General features: G+C 24.0%; 1 protein-coding gene across 1 annotated transcript in view; it reads right to left on the minus strand.

The window, feature by feature from the left end:
• Positions 1 to 2,490, minus strand: part of LOC129607895 (cardioacceleratory peptide receptor) — a 67,395-nt gene extending 64,905 nt beyond the window's left edge. The window contains exon 1 of the mRNA XM_055519140.1: positions 2,317 to 2,490. Within this exon, the coding sequence (XP_055375115.1) occupies positions 2,317 to 2,445 (129 nt within the window). The 5' untranslated portion in view covers positions 2,446 to 2,490. The remainder of the gene's footprint in view (positions 1 to 2,316) is intronic.
• Between the last annotated feature and the right edge of the window lie 13,792 nt (positions 2,491 to 16,282).

The raw sequence follows: 16,282 nt of genomic DNA on the forward strand, positions 1-16,282 counted from the left end.
TTAATTTTGTTAACATGACATGTAGCATCACATCTGAAAATTAATTAATATCAATTTAAAACTGAAGATTTCCTTAAATATTTTTTTTAATTATAAAAAGTATTTTTAAAATTTTTTATAATTCCATTTAACTTAAATCTGTGTACCTTACGGGTATCTATATAAAAATTCTTTAAATAAATAAAAATATTAAATCAAATTTACATTTTCCGTTTTTTTTTTTTCTATTCAAAAAGAGACACCGTAATTGTATCTTATAATATGAAAATAAACCGAAAATTTACTGTTACTTTTACATTTCTAAACATCTATATATTAAAGCATATATGTACAAACCCCTGAGTTTGGGTATTAAATCTAAAGGATTTGATTTCACGGCTGTTCACCTATTATACTTTTTTATTGTAGTTAAAAAATACTCATATAATTTTTCTCTTCTTTGCTATGCTCTAAATTTTCTGTTATTATTCTCTCTGTGTACTCTAGTGCTATTGTTATGTCGGTACTGTTCTTCTTTCTATTGAAAATCAATACAATTTTTTTTTTTTTGTAATAAAATTCAATACGTTTTATGAATTAAATCGGTTTTCACATACCCGAAATTCATTCAATATTTAAATCTGAAAATCTTTGTAAATATACAATAAATATAGATGTATATAGATATGTACAAGAATAAGTCAATATCCATGAATCATCAATATCAAATAAGTATATTATAAGTAGATACGTGTATATCTACATTTTAAAGAAGATAATAAAAGTATGTATTTTGAAAATTGAATTTTTTGATAACCTTGTTACACAAAAAATAAATGTAAATATATAGAGGGAAAAAAAATTCTAATATAGAAAAAGAGCATAATATTTTATACAATTTTATTATATAGAACATTCTGTGAAATGCTAACAAACTATGTATGTCTGTACCTATACCTACACTCTATAAAATCCTATTATATTTAAATAGGATCTTTTTAGTAATGATGTCTGATACAAGTAATGGGCTACTTTTTTGTTTTGTGATACCGTAGATTTGTAACATAAATTATTTCAAATAGGTATACCTACATATTAAACCAAAATAAGAAAAAATGAAAATTTACCACAATGAATCTTGTCTACAATTTTCAATAATAACATTTTAATAATTGAATTTTATACTATACTATACTTTATTTGCACGAGTTTGCAAATCTAATAAGAATATAAACTTGATCCGATGTAGAGAAAAATTCTGATTTTTCTTTACGTATTTAGAAATTTTTGAATTCAAATCGGAAAATAATTACAGTTTATTATCTAATTATACGTTTTGAAAGTTGAAATATTAAATGGTAATTACATTTATGACTTTGAATCACCACAATAAATTTAGGAGAAAAACGTTATTTATAAAAATTTCTTTAAAATTTCTTTAAAAAAAAATATTGCTTTTACTTGTAACATGCACCTTTAATCCGGTTCGGGAGCCAGTACCGCCTACCACCGGATCTCATGCAGTTGTTCGCAAAGGAGCCAGTACCGCCTACCACCATGGATTGTAAGGCAATGCACGTATAGGAATTTTAAATCGAGGAAAAATTCCAGTAGTCATCTATAACACTTCGTTCCAGTTATTTAAAGCATAAACCATGCATAACTCACTATTCAAATATGATTTTTTCTAAAATTACTGAAGAACAGCTATCTTAAGGAAAATTTTTAAATATACCCGAACAAATTTCGTTTTCCCCCCTCTTGATAAGTCAATAAAAGAATAAAGTTCTCAAGTTCTTTTTCCTTTGAGAAGGCTGTAAGTATTATTCTTTCCAAAAATTGTTACTAGTATAACAGAAATAACTAAATTTAAGTTGTTTGTAAACTTTTTATTTTTATTTTGAGGCATAAAATTAATTTTGCGCCACCATGTACTTTGCAATAATTTTATATTCATTCTATTGGAGTGTATGCGTTAAACGTACGTACGTTATTTACTGATTTAAAATTAAAAAGAAAAGGAAAACAAAACAAATTACTCAATTATACAGTTACAATTTATAAATATTTAGAATAGCTGTATATTGAACTACATAGTAATATTTATTATACTCTTATTCACGCGTTCTATACCAAAATTTGAATATTAACGTGTGTTTTTATCAAAAAATTCTAAGGAATCATATAAAGGAAAAATTCTTATACGAGTATGCATAACACTTAGATATTTTAAGATTGAAAATTATTTTATAGTACAGCCCACTATAATAAGACTCACTCAATTTATTTTATTCAGGAAAAGTATATAATATTATATTATTTAAAATACAAACTTACCTCATAGAAATAAAATGAATTTATTCCAGAATCTGTTCCATTATTATCTGCTGTAAATATGTTACCAGTATTTGGCATACCAATACTATTACTACTACTGCTACCAGCACCATTTGCTATAGAACCCATTGCAACATAAGTTGAATCTGTTACAATCGGATGATTTATTAATGATGTAATTGTTGGTGCCAATAACACTTGTGACATTGATGGTGTATAACTAATATCTAATTCAATTGATGATAATGGTTCTATTGTTGAATCCAAAAACGATGATGATGTTGATGATGTTGCTGATGTTGCTGATGTCGATGATAATAATGATGTTAATGATGTTGAAATTATTGATGTTATATTATTATTTATATTAATATTACTATGATTATAATTATCACTAAAATTTAATAATTTATAATTATTATTATAATTTTCAATATTAGATATTGAATTAAATGATATATTATTATAAAAATTATCAATTGAATTTATAGTTGAACTATTTGATATATCACTATTACTGTTATTAATACCACCACTTGTATTAACATTATTACTGCTACTGCTACTATTATTACTAAAATCATTTAAAGAATCATTTATCACTAGACTATTGATAATATTATCATCATTTAATATATCTAAAATACTATTTGTTACAGAGAAATTTGATGCTGTTGTTGTACTTGTTGATGTTATAACTATTGGTGATGATGATAATGATGATGAAATTTTTTCACTATTATATTTCGTTGTCGTTAAAATTAAACCTGAAGAATCCATACTATCATCACTATTATCAAAATATCCTTCCAAAATATTATTTTTACTTGAATGTTTTCTATAAAAATTTACATTATTTTCAAGTGTTGTAACAGTAGTAGGAGTTATATTTTCAGGTAGAATTGATGTTGTCGTTGTTGCTGGATTAATTGATGTAGTAGTAGTAGTACTAATGGTAGTATCACCAATATCATTTTTAATATTATTAAATTGAATAAAATTTTTAATTTTATTTTTCAGTCCTTTACTTAAATTTTCGGGTGTTGCTATTGTTGTTTCTCTTACAGATACCATTTTTGATGATGTTACTACATCTATATTTTCATTATCATTAATTGCCTCTTTTCGTATATCATTTGCAAATATGGATGGCATTATTGATTTATTTGATTGAAATCGTTGTATATTTATATTATTATTGTTATTGTAAATATCATCATCATGGTCATCATGACCATTATAATCATTGCTACTATAATTTCTATCAATTTCATAACTATCGCCGCCATCACCACTCTTGGCATTTGAATTATTTTCCTTATAACTAGAGTAATTATTTTTATAATTGTTATACATTTTAACTAAATTTAGATCTTTGGTTTGATTTTTTGTATTTAAAAGAAAATTTAGGTTTTTCGTTGCATTTACAATATCAAATGAATTGTTGTTGATATTGGGGATCATAGAAATTTTTTGATTTTCCGATTCAATAATTAAAAATTTTTCAAATTCTTTATGACGATCAGATATAATTTCTTTAAAATATAATTGCATAATTTTATAAAACTTTCTCGAAATAGAAGTTATACAATAAAATTCTAAATTCCAAATATTGATTTTTATTCGATTTTTAGAAAAATTTAGAATTTTAATTTCAAATTTTAAATTTCTCAATTGAATAAATTCCAAGTAATATTTTTCAATTTCCTCAAGGATAACATATTTCCAATTTTCAATGAACTTATTTATTTTTTCAATTCCAAAATTGCTGTCCTTGATGATTTTTTCAGATGCAATTTTAATTATTAAAATTTTTTGCTCTGTTTTAATAATAATACAATTATCTTCATTAATTTTCAGTAATTCTTCAATAAATTCAACAGCAATATAAAATACAATTTTAAATTTAATTTCCAATTTGTGAATTTTATGTAATTGCTTACAATTTTGAAGCATTATACCATAATTAAAGCAATTTTAATAAATTTGTATTTTAACATTTTAAAATTATAAATGAATACCAAAATTATATATGAGATTTTTCATGAAAATTTTCAATTTGTTTATTCTAAAGAATAATTTAGAGTAATCTCAAACTTTTCAATATTTTTTACAATTTCTCCTCAAATATTTTCTTATTGTAAAATTTTTTATAGCAATACTTATTAAATAAAAATTTTTGATAATAGAATCTTTACATTAAAAATTAAATTTTCAAAAAAACAGAATTTTATTCAATAAACGGATGTAAAGCGTTCTTTATTATTTTTAATGTTGATCAAACACCTAAGGAAATTCTGGAATATTATCTGAAAATAAAAAAAATAAAAATTTACATTAATAAAATTTTTAAAATAAACTGCATAGAATATGGTTATTTTTAACAAAATATCTGAAAAAATTTATGGGAATTTATTTATTCCCAAAAATTAAAGACTAATAAGTTTGAGGATATTAATTCAATTGAAGACTTTTTGCAAAATATGCAGAGCGGAACAAATTAACATAAGAAAACACAGAGATTAACACAGAGAACAAGATCGAATGGCAGAGTGAAAGAATTAAACACATTAAATTTAGTAACACATTCGTGAATTCCTTTGTTAAGAACTGAATTCTTATATCGTACAATTCGGTGTAATCTTGCCAGCAGCATAAGGTTTTCAGATCTCTATTTAATATATTTTTAATATCAATAGCTCTATGGTAGAGCATTTGAAATACCTCTTATTCCCATGTTGCTTAACAGATCACAAGGTCTCCGATGATTAACTATATCAGAAGCCTTTGTTACATCAATAAATACGGCCTCCGATCTAATACGCTTTATCCAATATATAGCTCATTTGTTTTAACGTAGCTGCAATAGTCAGTTCTGTACCACTATTTTCAAAAAAACCATATTGATTCTTATCAAAACCTATTGTTTGTTTTATGAAATTTCTATTTCTTACGCTCAATGACTTTTCATATATTTTTGACATTGTGTTGAAAATTGAGATGCGGATAAGGTTAAATAATACAAATTTCCAATCATTTTTAATAACAAAAAATGTGCTTGCAATTGAAATTCAATAATGAATGTACAAACCAATATTAACAATAAAATTGATAGATGTCGCTTTGAACCGTCGCTGGAATTCCTCCTTCCGTAATTCAACTTTATATAAAACCTACAAGATTAACGAATAATTTGATTAATATTTAAAAAAAAATTACATTGGAAGAAAATTGCTTGCTACAATACATTAAATTTAAACTATTTTACAAAAAATTCCAAATGAACTCACTTTTATATTTCTTGATTTTAAAAGAAGATATCAGTCTCTAGAATCAAACATTATTTTGTATAAAACCAAAAAAAAAATTTTTTGAAAAAAAAAAACCTGTATGGAGTAAAAAACATTCAAGCCAAATCCAATATTTTCAAGAATGCAATTAAATTCTCATTACATTAAAATTTTTTTTTGTCTTCATCTTTTTCTTAATTAAATATTACAAAGCTGTGCTGCTGTACAACTAATGCACAACATGTACACATAGAGTTTCAAAAATTTTCCTTGTTCGCGTTGTTCTTCAGAACAAAAATAAAGGGAAAATAACCCATAACAATAATGGAAAAAATAATTTTCATGAAATTTTTAATGTTTTACGCTAAATTGAAAGAAATTTCTGTACATAGAATGATGTCAGATGATTTCTTTTTGCATATTTTAGTTGTTTTGAGTTCTGCGGTTTGAAAATAATGCTCTAAAGCAAAAGAATTGAATTAAATTGTTTTGAATGATTTTGAATGAGTAAAATAACATCTTTTAATTATTTCGTATGCAACCGAATTTTAAAATTTAATTTTTAATTTTATATAAAAATTCAATTATAATATTGCAAATATTTTTGAATTTTCTACAGATTTACACAAATTATATTTTGGAATTTAGTTTGTAATTAAAATTATTAATTTCTAATAAATAAATTTTTTAATATTATTTTCTTTTTGCATTATTCAGAAATGTCATATGGCACTGTCATTGAATATTGTTTGCAATAGTATTTTTATAATAAATTACATTATACGAGATCATTGTTTACTTAAAACATGCTCGACAATAAAATTAGTTAAAATAACACTACTACAGATGAGATTGTCTCCGCGGACATTCATTTTTCAAACGTTATTACAAAACTTGCACAAATAAAACACTTGAAAGGAATGATTATTAAACAGTCTTGTTATGCTTGGCAAAAATTATCTACTTTATGATGTCATCGAAAATTCGTTTTCACAAATGAAATGAACTTTTTTTTTCTGCATCTACAAAACATAAACTTTACAACTTGGATCATAATAATATTTTAAAACATTTTTGGTTTGAAACTTGGATTTTATTTACAAAATGGATGACACGTCTAATTCCTTGAGTGACAATTCTTGTTGACAATATTGCATGCATTGAAATTTTCAATTTCTCATTTAAATAAATAATATTAATAATTATAACAAAATATTTAAATTTTTCTCAACTTACATTCTATAGCAATTATTCTCCCATTTATAGTTTTCAATCAATTAATTATTAATCAATTTAATTTTCAGTCAGCTACCATAGACATGCATAACTTAATTAAGTTATACTTTTCCTGTTTTTAAAATAAATAATTTTCTTAAAAAAATAACAAAATATAAACAAAATCTCAAACTGAGCTGAAAATAATAACATTTATAAACTAATATTTTGAAGTTTATAAACAAAATAAATTGATTTGAAAAAAAAAATATTTAATGTTTATTTTAAAAACTCATTATTTTTTTTTTCCAAATTTTTGTTTTACAAAAAACCGCTTCTCTCTCTTTAAATGAAAATTTTTTAATTAAAGCAAAGCGTTTTTTTTTTGTTTTTGGTTTTTTACTAAATTAATTGTTTGTGTGTACATATGTGTGTACATAAAATTTGTGTATGAAATAAAGAATTGATTTAAGCGAACACACACAATTTATACATGTGTACACAACATGTGAGATCAATTAAACGAAACATGAAATATTAAAATTGCCAAAATAATATTTCAGAAATCTTAATTAAAATGTTAATTTTTTTTTGTTATGGTTTTTCCGATTATTTAAACGGAAAATTTTATTTGACTAACATTTGATGACTTATCACCATCAGTCATTTGAAATCTTCATAAAATTAACATGTTAGCGGACGCGAATGCTATAGCATTCATTTTCATAGTGATGCAAAATGACGTGAATGCTATAGCATTCAAATTTTAAAGCCAATTTTTATTCATTTAATTCATGTCACTCTAGTTGAAAAATATTATCTATATCGTAGTGGTTGCCATAACATTCATTGTATATAATGACTAAAATACAGTGTTCTGACTATTCTTATAATCAGATTTGAAATATTACAACTAGTTACAAAAATAATTGCCTGTATATTTTTATAGCTCCCTGAAATTTTTAGCGTCCGCGAACGTGTTAAGTTATACACAAGAATATAGAAGAACTAGAAAAATACTATAGTTTTGTATTTAGCGTAATAAAAAAATGGTATGGTTTCCATTTTTTGCGTTCATTATTAGTAGGATCGAGGTTGTGATGTACAAAAAAATTTAATGAAATTAAAAATAGGTATACCGTGTCAACTCTGCAATAATTGTAAGAATGAATTACAATCTAATAAATTTGCTTTGCATAGCTTAAATTCAGTTACTGCAATTAGACTTCTATACCTTAAGAACATATAGATTGAGTTGAAATGAGCTAAAATGTTTTCATCTAATACTGAAGTCACTGACATTATTTTTAAAACTGAAAGTTATAAGGATAATCTATATTATTTTTCTACATTGCCTATAATATTATCTTCCTACATTTTCTATAAAATTTTAATCTGATTTCCAATGATCGGATTAGCTTTTAAATCTATTTCTCCAAAGTCTTACATATATTTTTCACATCATATAATTTAAAATTTAAAAATGTCATTAACATATACATTGGCCTCTTAAAACGTTTTAATAGATAAATTTTTAATAATCAAATTCATTTCTGTTTAGTGCATTGTATGAGGTAACACGTGTTAAGAAGAATTAAATTTTAAAATTTTGAACAATAATAATTATTAAAAGGATAATGAAAAGAATTCCATAAAACAATCTCATCACCCATTAAGATGTTAAATCCCTCATTCACTACAAAAATTTATGTAAAAGGAATGTAATACAATATATATTTTCTGTTTTTAATCCCTTCCATTAATCCTTTTAATATTTTCTATTTTTCATTTCAACTTTATGCTGTTAAGATTTCTGTTAAATTATATATACATAGATTTTTTCAAAATTTTTAATGTGAAAGATTTAAAGAAGATTGAAATTTTTAATAGAATTTTGGACGCTTTAATACCAATTTTTAGAATAATGAAGAAAACCGCATTCCTAAATGTTAGTACATCAAAGAAATCATATAAAATTATGTTTAAACTTTTAAAAATTTCAAAGAAAATCATTTAAAAATTTTATAACTTAATTAATTCAAAGTTAAGATATTTTCACAATTTTCTCATTTTCTCTTTCTCTAATTGCATACATACATAAAACTTTTTCATCACAATGAAAATTTTATACTTGTAGTACATGAAAAAAAAACTTAAACTAAATTCGTATTGAAAAAGTCCTTGAATTTCTTCTGGAAAATATTAAAATTTCCTAATATACCCAAAGAATAAAATATTATTCTATTTAATAAAAAAAAAAAAATTTTTTTAATAAATTTAGATAGGAAAATTATGCGGCGCAAAATATTACATACTTCTAGGATGTTGTAATTTTAATTTTATTACAAATACATAGAAGTGCGCAATAAAATAAATAAATTTTGAGAAAAGGTAGAGGTGACCGTTTCAGATCTATAATACCCCTACAAATTAATGATCATTTTAAGAATTGTAAGTTTCATTAGTGTTTCGTAAAATCTTTACTCTGACTTTCAGTTACCACATAAAATATAAAAGAATGGCTATAATACCGCATTCGTTTCTGTAAAATTTCAGTAATTTTCAATATATCTTGAGGTTAATGCTACAACTAGATAAATCGAAAATTTTATATTTTTAGATAATTGACCTAGGCGTCATTGACCTAGGCGTTAAAAGTGTTCTTAAATCTTCATGATAAATTGTTTGTTATTGCTAAGTTTTGTATCTTTCAGTATCTCTAAACCAATAATTACGAGTTATCTAGTGGTAACATTAACCTGACGATATGAGCAAATAACTTTATAAATTGAACAGCAACTACCCCAACGAATATTTTAATCACATCGAAATCAGATAGAAAACTGGTATTTACTATAATAAATCATCTACTAGGACGGACGGATAGACACGGTTAAGTTAGAGTTTCACACTGAGTCCTTTATTTCCCGAGAAACAAAATTTATTCAATATATGCGAGTACCTCTTTTATTGTTTTCCCATGAAATCCAGCAGTAGTTTAGTAATACTTTCGGATACTATAATAAATTTATAAAGAATTTTGTTATTTTTAAAGTATTTTTATCAAAATATTATACAGGAAATCATTAAGAATTAAAACTAGCAACGGAAATTTTAATTATTAAACATTAAAAACACAATGACGATCGAAAAAAAAAATTTTTTTTAATTAACCCAATGAATTCAAAATTTCTTTAAAAAAAATGTTTATTTTCATAATTTTGCTTATTACAAATAAATTTCATAAATAAAAACTTAAAATCAATTATCCTAGAACCACTGGAATTCTTATTATTTTAAAAATTAAAAATGAAAAACAATTCAAAATTAAAAAAAAATTAATTTGTTTTTTATTTTACCGCCGGAAATTAATGAAAAATATTTTAATAATTTTTTTTAATTTTTTTATTATTTTGAACTATGCGGGATGCAATATTGATTTTAATTCTTATTTATAAATTTGATTGTTCATTTACATGTTCATTTTTTATACGTATAATATTATTAAATTGTTGCTTTATACAGAGGTTTATACTAATGGATCTTATGGGAACTGTACTCGATAGACTTAGAATGATGATGCTCTGATAAAACTCGATTAAGGTATATAATAATATAAGTATAATATAAATACTATATATAATTTTCTAACCCTCATATATTTTTAAGAAAATATGTATCCTATAACAGAGACAAATTTATATTTTGCCCACAATCTAAGAAATCTTAGGATTATAAATGTTACAACATATAAAATAATATTTAGAACGAGATTACTGCACCCTATGATTCAGCGAATCTATTAAAATTTTGATTTTCATGTGACAGCCTGTATGCATGCAAATTTGTTAATGTTTTGTTTTAAAAGCAACATCTGAGGGCATATTTTGAAAGACCCTATATAGTTATTTGCGTATGTCATTTAAGTAATAGAAATATAGCAGAAATTTCAGTAATATACTCGCAGGATTTGTAATTATTGGACAATTTCACTGCATTTTTAATATAATTATAATTGCTACTAACCACTTTAGCTAACCATTTAACTTATACTTTATTTCAAAGCCATCATTGTCAAAATTTTGACATTCCATATCTACAATCTTAGGCAATAATTTAATCTATCATATTTAACTTTATTTTTCATCTTATTTTAGTCTAAGAAAACGCACATAATTAAATTAGTTCATTAACCTTTTACTTTGAAAAGAATTTCAATCGGTTTGTTAACATAGAATTTTCTATAATATTTTATTATCAATATTAAATTTATTTTAGAATAAATCAAAAATATTGCCCATATCATCATTTTCTATTAAAAAAAAAAAAGAAAAATGAATTTTGAACACTGACAATGACCTTAATATTTATTTCATCATCATAATTCGTTCACATTCAGAATTCAATTTATATTCTGATATTTTTCTGATAAAAAAATCTTCAAAAATGTTAAAATGACTATTTTGAACTCTTAATTTAATTCTTAACCTAATGACATTGATATTTTTTTTTCCGAAATAAAAATGTACAAAGGATAAAATTCCTTATAGCTACATATATATAAAAGGAATACTTAATTAAATAAATTTTATTTTTGCAAGGGACTTATTCGAAGAGACTCTATCTATATTGCTTCCTTTCAATAGAAGATTCAAGAAAATCGATTATTTATTCGACTAACATTGACAAATTATTAAAATTCACATAAAGTATATTACAGGAATTAAAGTCGATGGCTTCATATTAGTTAGTTAAACACAATTAAATTTCTTTTCATGAATTTAATATTTAAGTTCTCAAATATTTGCACATTAATATTATATTTATATTCACATTTACTTATGTTCCATGTAATGAAATGTATAATTTATGATGTTCGAAAAATTAATCAAAATTTTCCAAGAAAATTTTTATGAGGAAATATCTTCTGCTTGAACTTTTGCCATAATTTTTGTAGATATAGTTAATATAATTTACATAACCATACTCGTATTATTCTTTCGCAAAAATCACTTTTCCTTCACATAAAATTCCTGTACCTTGAAAACTAAAACCACCTTAAAAAGAAATTTTTTCTGGCACAATTACCTACAACTTTTTCATATTAATTATCAGCAAAATTGTTAGAAAAGTACGCTATGTATATATATATATATATATGTATATATAACAAATTTTTTAAAACAATTTGTAATGCTATGGTTTAGGAGTATGTAGATTCCGAATTAAGTTTATACATATATGTGAGCATTATTTGAAAGGATAATTTTAAATAATGTGAACCAGACAATATAACATGTGTATACTATAATATTTTGATGTTCAATTAAATAATCAATCAGACGAATCTAAAATTTTGAAAAATTGACAACAACAAAAAAAATAATCTGTAATATGTTAAGATTTTTTTTTAAAATTAAACACTAGACATACAATTTTAAGCATATATGAGGTAAGGACACTGAATACATTCTACTGATATGCTAATTGATACTAATGAAAAATAATAGAAGGGAATTAACCTTTTCCGGCTCGCCTTCCTTTTTGAACAGTTATAGAATCGCATATGGTTGCCTTCCATATGAAAAAAGAAAATATCTTTCTCTATTGTGAAATATTGCTTTATTCGAAATACTCAACTGCAAACAAACTACCTGTATTGTAAAAACTTCGAATTGAATTGTTTGAGGTCGAATTCTGCATTTTTCTTTTAAGTAAGGCTGAGAAGAAAGTCTCCATTTCACTCTAATTTTTTGTTTATCTAATAAGAAGCTTAAAATTTCAAAAATTTTAAACAAATTATTTCCTTTGTACCAATATATTTCTCTTTGATTTATTCCAAAATTAAAATGTTTCAATTCCTTAATTAATTTACCTAGCAATTTGAAATTTGCTAATATATGAGACCATCTTAGAAAATATTCTCAAATATTAAATCATATTATATAATGTAACTAATAATAATAATAAACAGTATGCATACACAATCTTTACCGAAATCATATACACAATTATGTTAACCATTCTATATTTAATATTCTCATATGAGTACGTGTAAAAAAACGCGAATTTGATATTTTTTTTCACGAATACACACGTTACATTTCAACGCAGTTTATTTAATATTCATTCAATATTTTAATTTATTCGAATAAAGATGAAAAAAAATTTCAATAAATTTCAATATAAAAATAAAGTTGTTATACAGAGTTAGTAAATCAATGTGGGATCAAAACAAAAGGGGAAAAAAAACACATACACTCATTAAACGTGCAAAAATATGTAATAAATTTGATTTAATAACGGTATGTTAATGTTTAATGGTTTAAATTAAATTGTTACTTAATATATATATATATATATATATATATATACAAACAAATAAAACATTCTTTTTGAAAAATCTGAATTGAAGATTTTAGGCAATAAGAAATGAATTAAGTGTTGATATAAAAAACCACGTTGCTTCACAAATTGTAAAAGTATATTTAAAGAATCCTTTATCGTGAATATTTATTCAAATGAATTTTATGTACATACAGCATAACATTATGCTAATATTAAAACTTTTGAGTTATGAATATGAAATTTTCATTGCTTGTCTCACATCATTTTATTCTCATATCTAATTTTATTTTTCTCCTCATCTGGTAGAAATAAGATAAATTGTGTGTGTTTCGGTTTGTGTTGTACAAATGAAGTGCGTTACCTAAACTTTCCAATTTTTATATGATTGTGATAATTGCTGTTTCTTCACATAATTATGCATAATATTGGGAAAATAGTAATTACATTATTATATAAGTATGTACACAAAGGCTTTTCACAACAAGAGCATGAAAATTATGTTTTTGTTTTTTGTTACATAACATTCAAAGCAATCAAGACTAATATGTCATGCCATATAGTAGACAAAATGTCATTTTCCCCATTAAACAATCACTTTTTGAATTTTTTTATTATTCACATAAACACCTAAGATATTATTTTAAAGATCATGCAAGCTCTATGGGAAATTTTAGTAATTGTAATAGTCAAATTTTAACACAAATTTAAGAATTTGTGTGATTCCTTCAAAAATAGCTTTGAATTCGCAATGAGTTTAAATTTTTCAAGCAGTAAAATAACACTATACATAGTCGGGTATAAATTAAATAGAATACTACCAGGAGAAAATTTTTATATTTTAAAGGGCTTTGGGTTCCATATCTTAATATTATTTTACATTTGCAAAACAAAAAATCATTAACTTTGAAAAAAAATAAGGCAATAACTGGACCCACAAATTTATTATCATGTGCTAGAACACTGATAACATATTATTGAAAATATATTCTTTTATACACGTACATATATATATATATATTTATAATTTTTTATCAACCTTGAAATTACAATTTCCAAGGATACAATACATTCACACATACAAGCAGATTCCATAGTAATGTATTCTATCAACCAGATAGAGGTCATGACTGTGAAATTTTTGTTTGAAATTTAATTCATAAAAAAGAAAAAAATTGTGTTCTTCTTTTTGATATTTCGTTTTTGTTATACGCTCTGTCAGAGCCCATTTTACGTTACGTATCTTCATATAATCATAATATAAAATGTGTGCAAGCGTTTGTAACGTAATGTGTGATAAAAAATGTTTGCATGGTTAACTTTTTTATTCATTTGAAAAGAATTTTGTTAATTTTTTTCTTTTTTTTTTTAAATTGAAGCCTTTGCTTGAAATTTTTGAATTTTTTGAATTTTTATTTTTGTTGGTGAATGAAAAAGCGTCAGGCTTTCATAGATTTGAAAATTTTTGGCATATGATTTCTTTTAAGTGGGAAACTATAGTCGTTTTTTGAACTTGATAAATAATAATGAAATATGATAGTATGGTGTAAAACAAAAAAAAAGATGAATTCTTAGTTAAAATAGGAGCAAATTTTACGCTCATTGAAATAGAAAAGAATTTTTCAAAATTATTATATGTCGATTGTATTTTACATACAAACATACAAGTTGAATTAATTCAATATACACTCATACTCGTATATACCATAAATTCTAATAATTTACACCAGTAAAAATACACCCTTACATGTACATTTTATACGTACTACAATTTCAGTATTTTTGAATAAATGGGATGAACATTCATTTGCTTTGACATGAGCAAAAAGACATAAAAAATATGGGTTAAAAATAAGAAAAAAAATATTTTGTTCTTCTTTTAAGAAACCTTGTTACATTGAACCCATATTACGAATTATAAATTTTAAATAAGTATAAGGTACCTACATGTATTTTTTTCCATTTATTCCAATTATGGATACATTAATGATAAAAGATGAAATTTTACCCCACATTTGCTATTATTGTATTTGTAAAATTCTTTATGAAAGAGAGAGAGAGTTGTGGGATGAATTATACGAGATGTCATGAACTTGAAACAGAAAAAGAGTTCAATTTGTATTAAAAAAAAAAAAATAAAAAATAAATTTTTAATAAAAACTTAATTAAAGTCTTTAACATGATTTTATTTATTTATAAAAATTATAGATGGCGTTCGTTGGTTTATATTAAACAAATTGTACAATCTTTTAAAATCAGAACAAAATAATATAGGTGCCCACCTATATTTATATTAATATAGGTGGGTTCCGTTCACGTTAAAACAAAATATGCACCAGATTTGACAATGGCTTTGCGATAAGTAAGCCTTTACGGAAAGCCTGCAAATTTGAATTTTCTAATATTATGTCGTACAGAATGTCATCCATGTTTTTGTTACCACAAATTTTCCGAAATGAATTGTTTTTAAAGCAAACGCTTAATTTAGTTGGAAATTTAGTAGGAGTAGCAAGTATAGTTGGAAATTTGAAAAAAAAAGAAAAAAGAGTGTGTTGCATGACCAACATGCATGACCAACATGTATCACCAACATGCATGACCAACATGTATAACCGACATGCATGACCAACATGTATGAACAATATAAATAACCAGCATGTGTGACCAACATGCATGAACAACTTGCATGACTAACTTGCATGGGTAACTTCCATGATAATCTTGCATGAGCAGCTTGCATTCAAATTTCAGTATAATCGTGCTTGACGTACAAAGAATAAGATTTTAATGCTTTCGAGAAGTTTTTAAACCACTAGAGACTAGAACAAATAAATAAAAAAAATACTAAAAAAACGCAACCACATATATACAAATCGCAACAACGCTAGTTTAAAAAAATTTAAATTTAGACTCTTAATAATTAAAATTTTGCTTTAGTTTTAACCCTTTCATAAGAAAATTTTCGTACTGAAAAGCTCTCCGTTAATAAAGTATACTAAACTAAATGTAAAGTAAGCAATATAACATTTCGCTTCGATATTTTTAAAGACAAAGACTTTATAACAAATTTAATGAAATATTTTCGAAAATTTTTTATAATAACATCTAGAAACTTG

This window comes from Condylostylus longicornis, unplaced genomic scaffold (assembly GCF_029603195.1).
Source record: "Condylostylus longicornis isolate FDR11 unplaced genomic scaffold, ASM2960319v2 ptg000030l, whole genome shotgun sequence".
In the NCBI taxonomy this organism is placed as follows: domain Eukaryota; kingdom Metazoa; phylum Arthropoda; class Insecta; order Diptera; family Dolichopodidae; genus Condylostylus; species Condylostylus longicornis.